Raw genomic sequence first — 19,115 nt, 5'->3', positions numbered from 1 at the left:
GACACCCTTGCTCAACAGAGTTCTGAAATTTTCAATTGGCCTAGGCTCAGGAGCTTTTTTGGAGGAGACAGTTCCAGATTTCCACTGTTTATTGTGTAAAGACCTGAATCCTGAATGAACCAGTTCAAATTTTAAACTGCCCCACCTGAAGGAATACTACCTGTCGATCTACCCAATAAGTTCTTATGGTAGTCCTAAATATCACAAATTAGATCACCTTTAATCATCAATATTCAAGCTGAAACTGTACATTCATGCCCTCAATATTTTGCTGAGCTTCAATACTGCATAACATTATCTCGCTTCTCTATTACTACACTCCTTGGCCACATTGACTCCCAAATCCACGATATACAAATATAAGGCCTTGCTCCATTCCAGTGCTGTGACCTCCTCAGGCCCTCGGCACCTTATGGTTTTCCATTTCTGTTCTTGCGTTCCTTCATTATTTCCCACCTTTGGATGAAGAATCCTCCATTATTTAGGCTTTAAAGCAATTGCACCAGGGCACACAGGAGACGAAGATAACTAACATGGGCTGGAATCTTGTTTAAGTGGTGGCTGTAGAGTGAGACACCTGCACTGACTCATGGAGGGCAAGGCCTTCTCAAACTAATATCAATTAGCCATTGGCAAGGCCACTGACAGTCTCTGCCTGGGATTAAGACCCCAGGAATGAAAGTCCCACCTGGTGAAAGCTGCCAGTTAATTAGAGGCTGGCATCTCCCACATCTAGCAATGTCAATGCCAGGCAGCCATTCAGGGTCACAGTGGATCAAGGTGTAAGGATTTTTTTTGTCAGAGAGAAGGGGACAAAGGATTTTGAAGCAGGGACAGGGTTGACTCCCAGCACACGCCCCTTTGCCCAGTCATTGATCAGTCGTTTGATTCCTGTAGGCAATCCACAAGGCAACAGGCCTGTTTGCAACTGGGTCAATTCCAGCAGATTCACATTGAGGCCCTTAACCCAATCTTAGCAGCACTCAGTACGTTAATTATATATATCTTGTAAAAGTCTCTGCCAGAAGGGACAAAGTATTTGATAAATTAATGGGACTAAAAGCAGATATGACACCAGGACCTTATAGCCCAGATCCAAATTCTTGAAAGGAAGTGATAGCAGATAGTGGAGGCATTGGTCGAAATATTCCAGAACCCACTGGAGTCCAGTGGTGGGGGAACAGAGGTTTTCCAGTGGATTGGAAATCTGCTAAAGTGGCACCTCTGTTCAAGAAGAGAAGGATACAGATAGTGGGAAAAGTACAGGACAGTTTCCTACTATACATAATTGGGAAAATGCTAGAGACCATTATTAAGACAGAATTAGTCGGACATTTAGGAAAGTTTAACACAATCAGAATCAGAATGGTTTTGTAAAAGTGAAATCATGATGACAAATTTGTTCTTGCTCTTCGAGGATATAACAAGCAAAATTGACAAAGGGAAACCTTAGATTTAATGTATTTAGATTTTTAGAAGGCATTCAATAGGGTGCCTTCGATTATTTGCTATCTGTATTAATGACATGGAAGAGGGGACAGAGTTTCATATATCCAAATCTGCTAATGATTCAAAAATATGTGGGAGGGGGTGTTGTGGTAAGGATGTTAGGAATCTGCAAGGGGATATAGATTAAGTGTGCAAAAACGTGGCAGATGGCATTTGAGGTGGGAAAGTGTGAGTGTCATGCACTTTGGTAGCAAGAATCAAAAGGCAGACTGTTATTTAAAAGAAGAGAGACTCGAAAATGTGCAGCACACAGTGAATTGGCTGTTCTTATGCATGAAAAAAAAAAGCAGCATGCAGGTGTAGCAAATAATTAAGAAGGCAAATGGCCTTTACTGTTGGAGGTTGGACCTTAAAAATGGGGAAATCTTATTCCAACTGTACAGGATGTTGGTGAGGCTGTATCTGAAGTACTGTGCACAGTTTTGGTCCCCTTACTTAAGAAAGGATATATTGTCAGGCACTTTGAAAGAGATTCGTTAGGCTGATTCCTGAGATGGAGGGTTGACTTTATCAAGAACAGTTAAATAGATTAGGCCTTTGTTCATTAAATTTCAGGAGAATATGGGGTGATCTTATTGAAACATATATGATTCTGAAGGGTCTTAACAGGATAGACATTGAGAAGATGTTTCCACAAGTGAGAGAACCTTGAACTAGAGGATATAGTTACAGAATAAAGGGACTCATTTAAATTGAAATAAAGAAATTTCATCCCGAAGGTAGTGAATTCTGGAATTCACTACCTTAGAGAATTGTGGAGGCTATGTCACTGAAAGTATTTGAAGAAGAAGTAGATAGATTCTCAAACTATCGAGAAGTTGAGGGCTATGCTGAACTAGCATGAAAATAGGAGTTGAGGCCTGGGACATGATCTTATTGAATGGCTGGGCAGGTCTGAGGGGCTTAACCGGCTACTTGTTCTCCCATTTCTTATGTTTTTAATTGGCTGCTTAAGGGTCTCATTTGACGGTGGGGTAGGAAGGCTGACCATGGACTGCAGTGGTTCAAAAAGGCAGCTCATTCCACCTTCTCAAGGGTAACAAGGACAGTCAGTACATTCTGGTCCAGCCAGCAGTGCTCACAATCCATGAATGATTTTTCTTTTTATAAATAGACCTTCCCACTCCAAAGGTGCAGCTAGGAAGGTGGCAGAGTTTAAGTACACCATCGTATCACCTCATTAAGTGGCCTTTCACCTTCAAATTCACTATCTCTGGGAGCAAAAAATTCCACTGTGGTTTCTTTCTCTTAACTTTCTTGTCTTTCTGATACTGATCCGCCGCTTTTTCCCATGTCTTTTGCTTTTGTCGCCCTCGAAAAGCTTCAAACTCTGACATCTGGAATTCCTATATTTAAATAAAAATCTTTTCATTACTTTGTTAGTGTCAACCTTCCTGCCCATTATCAATTCTTTTCACCACATTCTTGAGACAACAATTATGTTCATCCAGCTCTGCACCCAATTATGTAACTGTACAATGTGGCCCCTGGGTGGCACTGTAATATCTTTCCCACACATATTGTGCAAGATACTTCCGGAAACTTTCTTCAGTGAGGTTTTTATTCACCATTCTTTCTCAGTAACTAATATTTCTAATATCCAAATTAAGGGTCCAAGCAAACTGACAGTTCAAAGCAATACATATTTCACAGTGAGATGATGCGCATCAATTGTCATTTAATACTTTCATTAAAGTTTTGCATGAAGGTATTCGTTGCTCAACAGTCTGGGCTTGAACTTAGACCTATTTACTCTGGGGGTGAGTTAAGTTTTGATTGTGCATTTTGAACTTGTACACAACATTTTCTAATATCCATCAATCAGTTGTGCAGATGGAATACTTATCATTGTCTCCTGGTAGTTTCTTTTCAGCTGTTTTTTTTAAAACCCAATGCAGACTGAAAGACAATTTTGGAGGGCTTTTCACCAGTTCAGGACACCCTAGAATATAACCCAGCCAATAATGTGGGTTAAGGGACTGTGTTGCTCTTCAAGGAATGCTAGGAGAGCATTGACATCCATTTAAAGGGAAATGCAGGACATTAGTATCGTAAATAACTCATCAGAAGGACACCACCAGGTGGTGTAGCACTCCCTCAGCAGTGCCCTGAGTGTCAACCAAGATTATCAGCTTGCTTCTGGAGTGATGCTCAACCTCAGAACTTTCTGAATCACAGGTAACATGTTTGAAAGTAATGTTTTTCTTTTAAAGAAAGCATAAATGCTCTGATAGCCCTTTGCAGTGGCCACATAATGATAGTTTTAAAAAAGAACATTCTGTATTGAGTAAGGGGACACAGTTGGCTTTGGGGGTTGGGGAGAGTGTTCACTCTTAATATTTCACATGGATGTTAATCTTGAAGGGGCGTACAACAGAAAAATATTTGCCATAACCAGAATTTTATTAATAATAATTGTTGTATGATCACAAATTTAGTTTTCAAGGAGTCAACAGTGTAAATCAGGATAAGATTTTCTGGATAACAAAGTGTGGAGCTAGAGGAACACAACAGGCCAGGCAGCATCAATGGAGCAGGAAAGTTGACGTTCAGAAGACCCAAAACATAAACTTTCTTGTTCCCTCAGATGCTGCCTGGCCTGCTGTGTTCCTCCAGCTCCACACCACATTATCTCTGACTCCAGCATCTGCAGTTCTTACTATCTCTAAGATTTTCTGGAGCTGTGTTGGTGATGAGCGGTTGCATTATAATCAATTATTCAGGACAGAAGCTGAAAGCAATCAGCAGGTTAGAAATCCTGTTTATGCCCTTTCGATAAATCTGATGCATTAATTCTTGACCTATGACTAATAGATGTATCTCGAGTAAATAGCTACAAACATATCGAGATTAGTTACAGACGAGATAAAACGTATCACGTTAAAGCTTCAGATCTAATTTTCAGTATCAATTCTATGTCTGGGCAACATAGTTTCATTAGATACAAAGAAAATACACATGGAACATTATAAAACAGTGACATTATGATCACTTTTTGAAAGTCCCATTCAATTTTGCTGTAATTTCCAATCGAAGTGCTACAGACTTTTAATCCAATTCAAAATGTCAGAAATTGTTTGTTGCTGTGATATTATGACATGGTTGAGGTCAGACATGTTAAAAAAAATGCATTGTTTAAAAATTAATCATGTACTTGTCTGTCTCCAACTTTCTCTTGAATAGCTGAAATTCACATCATCTTGATTTAAACTCCTCTAGTTCATAGTTAGCGGATAATGACCCTACACAGAATGCTGTCAGCGTCTGTTGGTTAAATAACACTTTGCATTAATGTGCAACCTTTCCCATTACTGTGTTGCACCATCTCCTGTTAAAACTTTAGATCTTTTTTTCTCCTCCATTGTTTTTCTCCTGCTCTCAAAAAAAGTATGTGAAAGAAAACCTACATGAGCATGTTATGCCTGTTTTCAGTGCTTGCATCAGAGTTGGTTATCCTTGCTCATATTTGGTGCATTGAATGTCATCTTTAACATCTAATGATGGGATGAGTATTATGATTTGTTCAAAATCAACACTGTCCTAAACTCAAATTCCCATATTGCTGACTGAATCAACCAAAGTTGGCATGACTATATCACATGTTTGTATATACACCTTACTGAGAAGACTCTTGTCTTGTTTTGTTCCCACAAAGTTTCTAATCTCAACTATGCCACTGGAGCTAAATGTAGTCACTTCCCAGAGAGAAACAAAATTTGAAAAAAATTCATATTACTTCATTGTTACTCCGTAAAAGAGAGGATTTGGTAGGTGACAGGAGGCGAATAGAGGATGGAGTGGTGCATCTGGAAAGTTACGTGCACCATCATATACCTCCCACAGTGAAGGCAATCCTTCATCAATAGCAAATATTCAAAGTGGGTGGAAGGTCTTTTTAGTGTGTGGTGGTGCGGGGTGGGTGGGTGGGGGCACAGTGTCAGTCACAGATATACACAATGGGCCAACTCTAGGGTGTCCCTATCAAACACCAGTCAACTGGATGGGTAATATGTTCAGGTTCTCCTCATATCAGCAAGATCCCAGAAATGTGAGGAGATGGACCAAATTTTCCATTGAAAGGTAGCTCCTGTAGTGGTGTGATGACTTTTCTGTACCTCCTTCGGGAGGTGGCCAGGAACGAGAAGGCCTCGCATACTGAGAATCTCCTGCATAAGTGCACCCTCCTCACGTGACCTGCTAGAGCTGATGACATCTCTGACTGAGGGAGAGGGAAGGTTGAGTGACAGTACACCCTTGGGGTGTCCTGGATTGAACCCTCCAGGGCAGCTATCTGGCACTTCCAATCACTGTTGGTATGCAAGGGCAGTTTAATGAGAAAGGGAGCACCTGGAGTGAAGTTTAAGTGCCTCAAACCCCTCTCACCCATCCATTGGGCAGTGCATATCTGGCAGCTGTTGAGTGTTGTGCTGGAACTGGCTCTCCCAGGCAGTCATACCTCCATGTAGATAGCCAAGTGCTTGGATGTGAGAGCCACAAAATAGAGAGAACGCAGCTGGACTCTTCCATCTTTTGCTCTGGTCTAATGTGGGCCACTGACTTCTCTGCCAGCTGTTCCATTGCCTGTCTGTGCATCTCCAGGAGGTCTCTTATGGCTGAATCCAGTGGTTCATCAGCTTCATGAGGCATGGTCACCAACTGTCCCCTCCCATGCTACCCCAAATACTCACATGCCCCCGGTTTCCATCAGCTGGGGATGTATGTCAATGGTGTGTTCACCAGACTAATCTAGAAGAGACACTGGTTGAGATTTTGTGGGAATGTCATGTTGGTGCTCCTTCTGAGGATTCTTAGTCATCATCTTTGGGAGTGTTGCTTGAGGTTGAGCTGGGGGTAGCTTCTCTCCACCTCTTTCTCTTGCTTTTGCTTTGCAAACCTGCAGTGTGGAACTCACAGAGTCAGCTGATGGTTGTGCACACTCCCCTCCCTGAACAGCATCTCATGCATGGGTCTTAGATGTCCATTTGCTAGCAGCAGACTGACAGGATGGTGGTGAAACTCCAGATAATCCACCCATACAACCTCATCCTGAAACCTCCCCAGCAAGCTCCAAGATCTCCTCCCCAAAACAGGATGAGAGCCTGATGTCTAGCATTCCTCCATTGGTATGTGACCACTCCCTCCTGTTATAAGACTATCGCTCCAGCAGACATACGGGATGATTGAGTGTCACCCCAATGGATTGGTGACCTTTTTACCAGTTTGCATGCTTAAGCCAGCTCTTGAGTCTTCTCCAGTCAGGGATTGGCAAAACAGCACTGTCCTGTAACTGGAACAACATTTGCAGCATGAGGTTTCTACCACCCATTCAGTGCACATACTCAGTCTCCCTCTGCACTGCATACTTATACTGTACAGTGCACATCAGAGTGTTACTCTGCAGTGACCAGACTTGCAGAGTGTAGCAGATCATTAATCGCATTGTATCCACTCAAGTCACTTTCTGGAATGGCCCTAAAGGTTTTAGCCCTCATTGGTACACCTCGATCTGGGCCATCAAAAGCAGCTGAGAGGGTCTCTTGCTGCCATCCCTGGGAAATGGATCTAAAGTAGGTGATCTAAACTAGTCTGGGAGACCACCTTACTAACATTACTGCGAAGCTTTTGTACCTGGTGATCTCAGATACAGCTCTCATTTGAAAGGAATCACCTTGAGTCAGAAACCTTTTCCATAAATCCACTACTCTCAGGAGTCAGAAGATCTGCCTTGCATCCAACCTACTCAAACACAGCTTGTGAACTCCCATTTCCTAGCCCTTTGGCTGGATAGCCGAGAGGAGAATTTGCAGTGAGGTGTCACTGAAGTGATAGGGTGTCATTCAATGACAGTAAGGTCATTCCTTCTCCACCTTGGAAGTTCATCGATTCTGCAGATAGCTGTTGAAGTTATTCAGATGGGGGTGGTATCAAGGGCCAGAAGATTACATCATGGGTACCTACTCTGAGAGCCAGAGTTATGATGTTGGCTTGCAGGGAATGAATAATCTGTCAGGGTGTCCTTTAAGTGCATAGTCCATATTTTTAACCAACTGATGGGTCAGTAGGGACGTTGATGATTTCTTGCCCGTCCTCACCACATGATTCACCATGCTCCTCACACGTGCATAAGTAATGAGCTGATGCTGTGTAATTGTGTGAGAAAAGCCAATGTTCACTCACCACTGCTTCTGCTGCACATTCACACCAGCAATGGAGGTTCCACGCTAAAGGACCTAAGCAACTGAAGGCATAGCCACCAATGGTGGAGTGATTAAAAAGAGGAACGCACAAGAGACCAAAATTAGAGGGATGCAGATAGCTCAGAGCATGATGGGGTTTGGAGCATGATGGACTTGAGGCCAAAAATGAAGGAGAAAAATTGCTGAGCTACAGAGAAAGGGTGGAATAGTGGGACTAGCTAAATCATTCTTTCAGAGAGCCAGTATGGATAGCTGAGTTAAATAACCTTCTTTTGTAGTATAATCAGTCTCTAATTCAATAGGCAATCTAACCTAGTCTGGGGGACCACCATATTAACATAACATCCAAGCCGTTGTACCTGGTGATTTCAGATTCAGTTTTCATTTGAAAAGAATCATTTTGAGTCGGCAACCTTTTCTATGAACCTCAGGAAACAAACGATCTGCCTCACATCCAACCTATCCAAACACAGCTTGTGAACTCCTAATTCCTTGCCCCTTCGCAACCTATTGAATTAAAACAATTGACAGTTCTAACAATAATTAGCAAACAAATCTGAACATTTCATTAATTTATAAAACTCTTGTCATGTCTCTCTTCAGTCAATTCCTAACATCTTGCTCATTGAGCCTGTCTTGATAGCTAAAATGTTTTAAACTGAAAACTTATATTGATCCTCAAAGGCGCTCAATGTCATTTTGGTATAAGGTTACATCAGGTTATGATGTATTTTACTTCATGATGGAAAAGTGAACATTCTCTGATTAGTGTGCATATTATTTGCTAGGTTTGAAAACAAGGCTGTGAATAAAAATTGTTTTTTTCCAAATTTTGAAAATGTGGATATTTGGGAAAAAAAGATGTGAAAACAAGACAAGGCCAGAAACAGCTACTTTACTTCGTTTTGTTCATTATAGCAATGCATTTTGACACTGTTAAGTAGACTAAACTTAAAGTGAAATCAGAATGGGTTCATGACCAAATTGGATGCTATATTGAGAACTAGTATTGTGAACTGACATATGTAATGTCTAATTTGCAGGGATACATAATCGAATCTCATAAATTGAGGGTAATTATTGATCTGGTTAGGAAATTGGCTGAATGACAGGAAGTGCGCAAGAGGACTAATAAGATTGACAACCGGTGACTAAGGCTATCCTGAAAGATCTATGTTCAGGCCTCAACTGTTCAATTTTATTTTCAATGGCTTAAATGATGGGATAGAAAGTCACATATCCACATTTGCAGATGGTGCTGAAAAATGCAACTTTGTAAGCAAAGTAGATGGAAGCATAAAATTACAAAGAGATATTAATTGACAAAATGAATGAACAAATCTGGAACAAATGGATTCCAGTGTGTGCAGGTGTTATGTCATCCTTTGTGTATATGAGGAGGATAAAACAGGTTACTTTCTAAATTGTGGGAAGCTAGGAACAATGGAGCTTCAGAGAGAGTTAGTGGTCTAGGTAAGCAGAACATAAAAATGCCATGAATAGGTACAGAAAATAAGCAGAAGAGGTGAATGCACGTGGTCCTTTACATTTCAAAGGCTAGAATACAATAGAGTAGAAGACAGGTTCCAGCTGTTTTAAACTCTGTTTAAAATCCAGGCCGGAAAACACACCGACGCTTCATCAGGAGCTGCACTGAGGATGTTACCAACCACGGTAATGAAACGTCTGCGGAACAACAAACCAGCTCGGCGAGCCAACCAACCTCAATATATGGGCCTTGGACGGAGTGTAGCATATGCGTTCCAGAATCACACTTGGACTCCAAGGTTTCAGTTACAAAGTCCAGTTGCACAAATTGGTGTTTTCAATTCCCAGGAATTTAGAAGGTCAAAGGATGCTTTGTTTGCAGTTTACAAGATATTAAGGGGAACCGATAGGTTGAATTGGTTTTGTATTTTTTATTCAGAAAATGACACCAGCCATGTTGTCGTATTTACCACTTGTACCAGAATGTGGTACTTGGCAAGGGTTATTTGAGCAAGTTTGCTGCTCCTATCTTCCTTTGCCTTTGCTCTGTCTTGGGCAAATCTCATGATTAGTAGTAGAAGATACACCACTATAGCGTATCTACAGAAGAATTTCAGTTCTTCGATAATAGGAAGATTTATTGTATGACAGCAAGAAGTACATCTACATTGGGTCAGGCATAATTACTGGTACCTTAAGGAGTTAGTTCAGGAACATTGCTCCTTCTGAAAGCTGCAGTAGAATTCGTCGTCTCCACTCTCAGACAGTGTGAGACGTCAGTAAAATGTGGGGACTCCATGTAACATGAGCATTAGCCCCTTTAGCACCTTTCACACTATACAACAGACTTTTGCTTGTTTGGGAATCACGGATCAGGGAACATTGTATCAAAATTAGAGCCAGACCTTTCAGGACAGAAATTAGGAAATAGTTGTGAACACAAAGAATGCTAGAAGTTTTGAACTCACTCCCACCAGCAAACGGTGTCTGATCACTTGAAATTGATTTTGTTTCTGTTAACCACAACTATTAAGGTAATGAGGAAATTAGTGGGTATAGAGAAATAGGGTCAAAATCAACCATGCTATTACTGAGAGGTAGAAAGGGTTGAATAGGTTAATGGTCTGCTTCTGATGCTGTAATCATCTATTTATTCCATTTGATTTGTAAATTCACCTTCTTACAATGAGTTTATTTTTAATACAATTTGACTTTGTGCTTTGATAGCTACCTCAAAAAAAAGTCTGCAGTATTTACGACATTTTCTTTCCCGTAAGTTTTCTAGTTAAGTAGTTTTGGTTCATGAATTGTCTTTATGCAGCAATTGCTATGCAATAGTTAAATGCACTGATTCAAACTTTAGCTTCTCTGTTAATTCTCTACAAATACTTTCTATTCAGGCAGACAACAGAAGTTAGGAGTTTCATGGGGGTTCTCAATAATCTTTGCACCTTTTTGTATGGGTTCTGAGGAAGAATCATATTGAAGTCGAAATGTTAAGTCTATTTCTCTCTTTCTACTTGTGTAGAGGTATATTAGAACAATGTAGCCAGCCATGGACAGAGACGTCAGAGTGGAAACAACATGCAGAATTACATTTAACTTAAAATAAAACTATGTGGCTGTAAGAACAATTGTTTTCAAAATTTCTGAATGGTTTTTAATTTTTCCTCAGCATTTCAACACTTGCTATACTTATTATATTGCTTTAGTGAAAACAGAGTGAATGGGAATGGGGATGATGGTGGCAGGAAGGTGCGGATGGCATGTTTAATGACTCAAGCTACCCACCTCAGTATTGAAAACCCAGCCCTCAGCCTGAAAGCACGTCAAATCAACCTGTCAAAGACAAGGAGATTATTATAACCCCATGTGATATTACAATAAGACAAAATACCATTACAAGATATTGGTTCAAGAAGGCACTCTCCAGATCCTAGGAGGCAGGAGTTCTGTTTACGGAGACAGTCATTGATGCTGGGATTTCACATGGTATCATTTTCATAAATTCTGTATAACTTTGTTTTATATAAAAATTTCTATAGGAAGAATGAACTATATAATTAGTTGAATATAATTTCACATTTGTTACTATGACAATGACAACCTGCATTTTTAATGCAAAAAATCTATACTCTACACTTTTGACTACCAATGCCAATAAGGCTTTTGGAGCCAATAGTGAATGCATGATATTTTGTGAGTGATATTGTTATATGTTATGGATTTGATAGGGACGAGATGGGAGTCTTCATGTCTAAATCATTGGATGAAAGCCTAAAGAAACAGCAAGAATTCATGGCAGCAAACAGTGCTCTTCAGGTATGACTATAATTCTGAGAAAAAAGATGATACAGAGTTCCACGTCATGTGTTTGTTGTCTGTTTTAGATGGTAATATGAGATGATTTGGCTTAACTAACACTAGCATATTGATGAAATGATGTATTTCAGAACAGATTTTGCTGAAAAAAAGACTTGATAATATCAAGTTGTGTTATTTACCAAAAAGCCCATTGGTAATGTAACACCATGATACCTGCATTGACACATGTTATTTGCTGGCAAAAGTCGCGTATGTCTTGTTAATTGATGGATTTCCTATTTGGAGGGTTATTAACACTGCTGATAAGTATATTCCTATTTTAAGTCAGATTGATGGTCAGTTTGTAAAACATTTGCTGCCAAGGGTAGCTGCTTACATAAAATAGAAAATGGAGGCTGGTGAAGCAGAGCTTGTGTAACAGGTTTTATAAGATAAAGTTGTTAATGAATTCAATGTAAGTAGTGCACCAAATCCATTTAAATGCTTTCAACAAAACTCTCACTTAGTAAATCAGATCCTGGTTAATCAGTTTTGATTGTCTCTTGGTAACCTGATGAAGGAGCAGCGCTCTGAAGGCTTGAGATTCCAAATAAACCTGTTGCACCATAGCCTGGTGTTGTGTGACTTCCGACCTCGTCCATCCCAAACCAACACTGGCACCTTCATAATCTGAAACATCACATTGAAAAGAATCATTGTGGCTGTTTGTAGATGAGGTCTTGGACTGAGATGGTGTTAGAGGAGACTGCTGAAATTGAATGGGGTGAGGCTCTGGAAGGGACCTGTAGCTGACCTGCATTTTGCAAATATATTCATAATAATGCAAGCAACCTCACCTCAGAGGTGAACAAATTAATTTTCTACAGAATGTGCACCTTAAAGTTTGGTGTCAAACCAGCCCATAGGTCTATTGCAGGTAATTATTTTATGAAGACACGAGAAATTTTTAGACATTTACTTTTATATGGGACATAGATGTCGCTGGCAAGACCAGCATCCCTATTTGCCTTTGAATTGATTAGCATTCTAGGCCAATTCAGAGGGTAGTTAAGAGTCAACTGCAGTACTATGGGTCTGGCATCACATGTAGCCGGACCAGATAAGGTGGCCGATTACCTTAATGAAAGGAAATAAGTGAACCAGATGCATTTTTACAAAAATCAACATATGTCTCTCTTAGCTTTTAATTGCAGACTTTTGAATTAAAATTTTATCACCTGCTATGTTGGGATTTCAACCCATTTCATCAGAACATTAGCCTGAGGTTTTGGATTACTAGTGGAGTGTTATTTCCAACATGCCACCATTGCCTAGAATATGGGCATTAGAGGACTGATGGACCAAGTGACAAAGTTGATTTATGAGAGTAAAGCAAACTATTATGATGCTATATCCTTTCTACTACTCTGTCACGTCTGATCTGAGGTCGTAGGCAGAACAAAGGTGGCGAGGCCTCACCAGCGTGCGCACCTCCTCTCATGGGCTGGCATGGCCGGACACCGCCGCCGACGGTTTCGACCATGCTCAGCACCAAGCATTCCTTCCGGAAACCATCCCAGCGGGCGAAGAATCACGGGTGTTACTACTCTTGCACGAAGTTCAATGGTTTAATTATTTCAGATTACTCTCAAGTCCAAACTGTCTATGAGTGTGACCGTGGCTTCCCTGACCTCGATACGTAGGTAGGCCTTTGACATTGTGTCAAGAATAACAAAGAGAAAAACCATTTCTGGTGATTACATTCGTGACTGAAATTAATTATGCCCTCAATGTGATTCTTCGTTCATCTTCAGTAGGCAATAGCATGTCAGGTTTTATTTTAACTTTAAGCTTAAGAGCAAGCTTTTTAAAGATGGACAAGAAAAGGAGTACAAAACTTACATTCATCATTATATTAGCTGTTCAAGAGGAAATAGCAACACAAATTTTTTTCACCATTTTGGAAGCTGAATTAGCTTGGCACAACCTCGGGCAGGACGTTTCAGATGCCGCTGTTTCTTGCCCTGCTACACAAAGAGTTGGCAGAGCATGCAGCTATGGTGCTACCAGCTGCCCTGCAGCCATTTTACTTTGAGTGGGGTGCTAATTGATGGAGGAAGCTCTGTCGGGTGTTAATTGATGGAGGAAGCTCCGTCTCAGAGAGTTGCCAGTTAATCAGATGGGGTGGGAGGAGACATCAGTGCCCAACTGCTGGAACCCAGGGCTCTAGGGGGCACAAAGTACTCATGTTGGGGTCTAAGCTAGGAGCTCCACCAGGGCCTGTGATTTATGTCACCGCCCTGGTGTGAGTAATGCCAGGTTTGAGTGGTCCAAAGATGTGCAGGTTAGCTAAATTGCCCATTGTGTCTAGGGATGTGTAGGTTGGGTGGATTTCCCATGGGAAATGCAGAATTACAGAGATAGGGTAAGGACATGGGTCTGGGTGGGATGGTCCTTGGAAGAATATCTGTGTGGACTCGATGGGCCAAAAGGCCTACTTCCGCACTGTAGGATTTCTGTGGTGGACACTGCTGAGATCACAGGAAGTGTCTGCAGAAGAGGAGCAGATCAAGGCCAGATTTTAGGTAGGTTAGGGCTATGAGCAGGGCAGGTGGCAGGTTGGAGAGGCTGAGGGAGAGTTAACTGAGGCTATGACCTTGTGTGGATGTCTCCAATGGAGACGGGACCCCAGAGAGATTCCTTCCCTTGCCTAACACTAGCTCAGCCTGTAAAAGCTGCTAGCTAGTATCTGGCACGGCTCTCACACTGTCTATGAGAAACAGATAGTAAGAGCTTCTCCAAGTACTTAACGAGGAAAAGAGTGACTAAAGCTATTGTTGGTCTTCCTCGAGAGAAAGTTTGAGGAAGTGATGATTGGAAAACAAAGAAATGGCAGATGCTTCGAACAGGTATTTTTTGAACACCGAAAGAACTGCGAATGCTGGAAATCAGGAACAAACACAGAAGTTGCTGGAAAAGCTCAGCAAGTCTGGCAGCATCTGTGAAGAAAAGATCAGAGTTAATATTTCAGGTCCAGTGACCCTTCTTCAGAACTGATGCTGACTGGGAAAACGTCGGTTTATATGCAGAAAATAGGGAGGGGTGGGGTAGGGTGTAAACGATAGGATAGAGCCCAAAGAGAGAGAAGAACAGTTGGACAGACAAAGGAGTTGATAACGATCAGGCTGGGAGGGTGAATAGTTGTTAATGGGGACTGTTAGTGACTAATAATAGGTAGTATGTAATGGCAGGCTATGTGATAACAAGGCCTAGTGTGTAGAGTAGAGGGCTAGGACATGGGAGAGTTTAGGCCCTAAAATTATTGAACTCGATATTGAGTCTGGAGAGCTGCAGGGTCCCCAAGCGGAAAATGAGGTGTTTGTTGTTCTTCTAGCTTGCATTGAGCTCTGCTGGGAACACTGCAGCAAGCCAGCAACAGAGATATTGACCAGGGAACAGGGTGGTGTGTTAAAGGGACAGGCAACAGGTAGGTCAGGGTCTTTTTTGCAAGCAGAAAGTACATATTCTGCGAAGCGGTCACCCATTCGATACTTCATTTCCCCAGTGTAGAGGACACCACATTGTCAGCAGCGAATGCAGTAGATTAGATTCTGGGAAGTGCAGGTGAAGTGTTGCTTCACCTGGAAGCTATGTTTGGGCTCTTGGTTAATGGGGAGGGAGGAGGTAAATGGGCAGGTGTTACACCTTCGCCAGTTACAGGGGAAGGTGCTGTGCGGCTGTTGGGGGTGAAGGAAGAGTAGACCAGGGTGACCCGGAGGGAACGATCCCGGCAGAAGGTGGACAAGGGAGGGGAGAGGAGATATGTGTCTGGTGGTGGCATCTCGCTGGAGGTGGCGGAAATGGCGTCTGATAATCTTCTGGATGTGGATGCTGGTGGGATGATAGGTAAGGACAAGGGGAACCCTATTGCAGTTGCGGGAGGGAAGAGAAGGGGTGAGCACAGAAGTGCGGGAGATGGGTCGGACCCTGTTGAGGGCCCTATTGACAACAGTGCTGGGGAATCCTCGGTTGAAGAAGGTGGACATTTCAGAGGCTCCCTTGTCGAAGTTGGCCTCAGCTGAACATATATGACGGAGATGGATGTTTTGAAACTGGGGTAAGGCGTCAGAGGAATCATGGATGTATGACGGCAGGGATTGGATCAGGAGAGAGAAGACTGTGTCAAGGTAAGAAGGGATGAGTTCTGTACGGCAGGAGCAGCTGAAACAATGGGTCTGCCCGGACAGTTCTGTTTGTGGATTTTTGGAAGGAGGTAGAAGCAAGTTGTGTGGGGCTGGGGACTATCAGCTTGGAAGTAGTGGAGGGGAGGTCACCGGATGAAGTGAGATCAGTTATTGTAGTAGATACAATGGCCTGATGCATCAGGGTGGGGTCTTGGTCCAGAGGAAGATTGAAGGAGGTATCCGAGAGTTGGCACTCAGCCTCTGCAAGGTAGAGGTCAGTATGCCAGCCGACCACAGCACCACCTTTATCAGCAGGCTTAATAACAAAGTCAGGATTAGATCTAAGAACACGGAGCGCAGTCACTTCAGAGGGAGATAGGATGGATTTGGTGAGGGGGCAGAGAAATTGAGGCGACCAATATCACGTTGTCAGTTCTCAATAAACAGATTGAGTGCAGGTAAAAGGCCAGCGGAGGGGTCCAGGTGGAGGGAGAGTGTTGGAACTGGGCGAAGAGGTCTGGGACGGGGAGAGGACTCTTGTCCAAAGAAATGAACACGGAGGCAAACACGGCAAAGAGGAGTTCGGAGTCATGTTGTGCCCGAAATTCATTAAGGTAGGGACACAGAGGAATAAAGCACAGGCCTTTACTGAGGGGAACGTTCAGCATTGGAGAGCGGAAGGTTAGGAGGGATGGTGAATACCGACAGAAGGTGGGATTGGGAGAGGGGAATGGAGTCAGAGGGAAGTTGGGGGTGGGAAGGAGGAAGGTTCTAGACGGCCGTGGGTGTCTTTGAGTTGTTGTTGCGGGGACGGGGACGGATGATCCCTCACACAAAGGAGTGGATAACGATCTGGCAAGGAGGGTGAATAGTTATTAATGGAGAATGTTAGTGGCTATGTGTGTTGTGTGTAATAACAGACTATGTGACAACAACCTGTTCAACCTTTTTTTTCAGGTATCAGATGGGTGAACCTTCTCTGAACTGTGTTTTAAGCAATTTTTTTAAGTAATGGGAGCATGACAAATTATGCCAGACATTGTCTCACCAACCCCCTCTACTGGTGTAGTTATACTAGCTGATTTTTACATTCCATTTCTCTTACAATAAATGACAACATTCCATTTATCTTCCTAATCATTTACTGTAGACTGCAAACTAACTTTATATGAATCATGTACCAGAGATCTCTCTGTAACACTAAACATTGCATTCATTCTATTTAAATACAATGTTGCTTGTGCAAACTCTCTACTTCCTTTTGATAACTTACTGTCTTCACATTGGAAGACTCAGAAAACCTCTCAAAGATAATTGAAAATAGGGATAGGAAGGAATGAGCTCAAAAACAAAAATCACCATCACTCAGGAAAAGGTACTAGGAAAGCTATTGGACTTAAAGCCTGAAAAGTCCCCAAGACTGATTGACCTGTATCCCAAGTCTTAAAAGAGTTTGTAGCACAAATAGAAAATGCTTGGTTATAATTTTCCAAAACGCCTTCAGTTCCGGAAGGGTCCAGTGGATTTAAAGTGGCAAATATATATAGGCAGTGACCTAGTGGTATTATCACTGGATTGATGATCCAGAGACCCAGGTAATGTTCTGGGGGCCCAGTTTCAAATCCCAAGAATGACATATGGTGGAATTTGAATTCAATAAATATCTGGAATTAAGAGTCTAGTGAAGACCATTGTCGATTGTAAGCAAACCCCATCTGGTTCACTAATCTCCTTTAGGGAAGGCAACTGCCATCCTTACCTGGTTTGGCCTACATGTGACTCCAGACCCACAACAATGTGGTTGATTCTCAACAACCCTTCGGGCAATTAGGGATGGATAATAAATGCTGCCTAGCTAGTGATGCCCTCATCCCAAGAATGAATAAAAAGAAAAGAAGGAGGCAGAAATGAGGAAACTGCAGGACAATTAGCCTGGCATTTGTCATAGGGAAGGTGCTCAAATCCATTATTATGGAGGTTACAAAAGGATTCTGTGAAAATCACAACGTGATCAGGCTGCACAACATGGCTTTGTGACATGCTAAGTAACCTATTAGAAATTTTTGATGAAGTAATGTTCACAATGGGTCAAAGGAAACCAGTGGATGTGGTGTATTTGGATTTCCAAGAAGCATTTGATAAGATGTCTCACCAAAGGAATCTACACAGGATAACAGTACATGGTGTAGAGCATAACATAAACATGGATAAATTATAAGTTAGATAACAGAAAGTAGGACTAGATAAGTTTTTTTTGGATTGGTAAATTATAACTAGTACAATGTCATAGGGATCAGTGTTAGGGCCTTAACTATTTATGTTCTTAATTAATGATCTGGACTGAATGTATGATGGCTAAATTTGGTGATGACACCAAGATAGGAAAGCTAGTAAGTTATCAAAAGGAAGTAGAGAGTTTGCACAAGCAACATTGTATTTAAATAGAATGAATGCAATGTTTAGTGTTACAGAGAGATCTCTGGTACATGATTCATATAAAGTTAGTTTGCAGTATACAGTAAATGATTAGGAAGATAAATGGAATGTTGTCATTTATTGTAAGAGAAATGGAATGTAAAAATCAGCTAGTATAACTACACCAGTAGAGGGGGTTGGTGAGACAATGTCTGGCATAATTTGTCATGCTCCCATTACTTAAAAAAATTGCTTAAAACACAGTTCAGAGAAGGTTCACCCATCTGATACCTGAAAAAAAAGGTTGAACAGGTTGTTGTCACATAGTCTGTTATTACACACAACACACATAGCCACTAACATTCTCCATTAATAACTATTCACCCTCCTTGCCAGATCGTTATCCACTCCTTTGTGTGAGGGATCATCCGTCCCCGTCCCCGCAACAACAACCAAAAAAGAATCCCCTTCGTCCTCACGTACCACCCCACCAACCTCCGGATCCAACGCATCATCCTCCGACACTTCCGCCATCTGCAATCCGACCCCACCACCAAAGACATTTTTCCCTCCCCACCCTTATCTGCTTTCCGGAGGGACCACTCTCTCCGTGACTCCCTTGTCCGCTCCACACTCCCCTCCAGCCCCACCACACCCGGCACTTTTCCCTGCAACCGCAGGAAGTGCTACACCTGTCCCCACACCTCCTCCCTCACCCCCATCCCAGGCCCCAAGAAGACTTTCCACATCAAGCAGATGTTCACCTGCACATCTGCTAATGTGGTATACTGCATCCACTGTACCCGTTGTGGCCTCCTCTACATCGGGGAAACCAAGCGGAGGCTTGGGGACCGCTTTGCAGAACACCTACGCTCGGTTCGCAATAAACAACTGCACCTCCCAGTCGCGAACCATTTCAACTCCCCCTCCCATTCCTCAGACGACATGTCCATCCTGGGCCTCCTGCAGTACCACAACGATGCCACCCGAAGGTTGCAGGAACAGCAACTCATATTCC

The 19,115-nt window shown here is 42.2% G+C and overlaps 1 protein-coding gene across 1 annotated transcript in view; it reads left to right on the top strand.

Moving 5' to 3' along the window:
* Positions 1–19,115, top strand: part of plgrkt (plasminogen receptor, C-terminal lysine transmembrane protein) — a 63,920-nt gene that overhangs the window by 3,191 nt on the left and 41,614 nt on the right. Inside the window, exon 2 of the mRNA XM_048595049.1 lies at positions 11,429–11,516. Within this exon, the coding sequence (XP_048451006.1) occupies positions 11,436–11,516 (81 nt within the window). The 5' untranslated portion in view covers positions 11,429–11,435. The remainder of the gene's footprint in view (positions 1–11,428; positions 11,517–19,115) is intronic.

Source organism: Rhincodon typus, chromosome 3 (genome assembly GCF_021869965.1).
Source record: "Rhincodon typus isolate 14 chromosome 3, sRhiTyp1.1, whole genome shotgun sequence".
NCBI lineage: Eukaryota > Metazoa > Chordata > Chondrichthyes > Orectolobiformes > Rhincodontidae > Rhincodon > Rhincodon typus.
The sequence above is the reverse complement of the archived record's forward strand: the minus strand, read 5'-3'. Positions and strand labels throughout refer to the sequence as shown.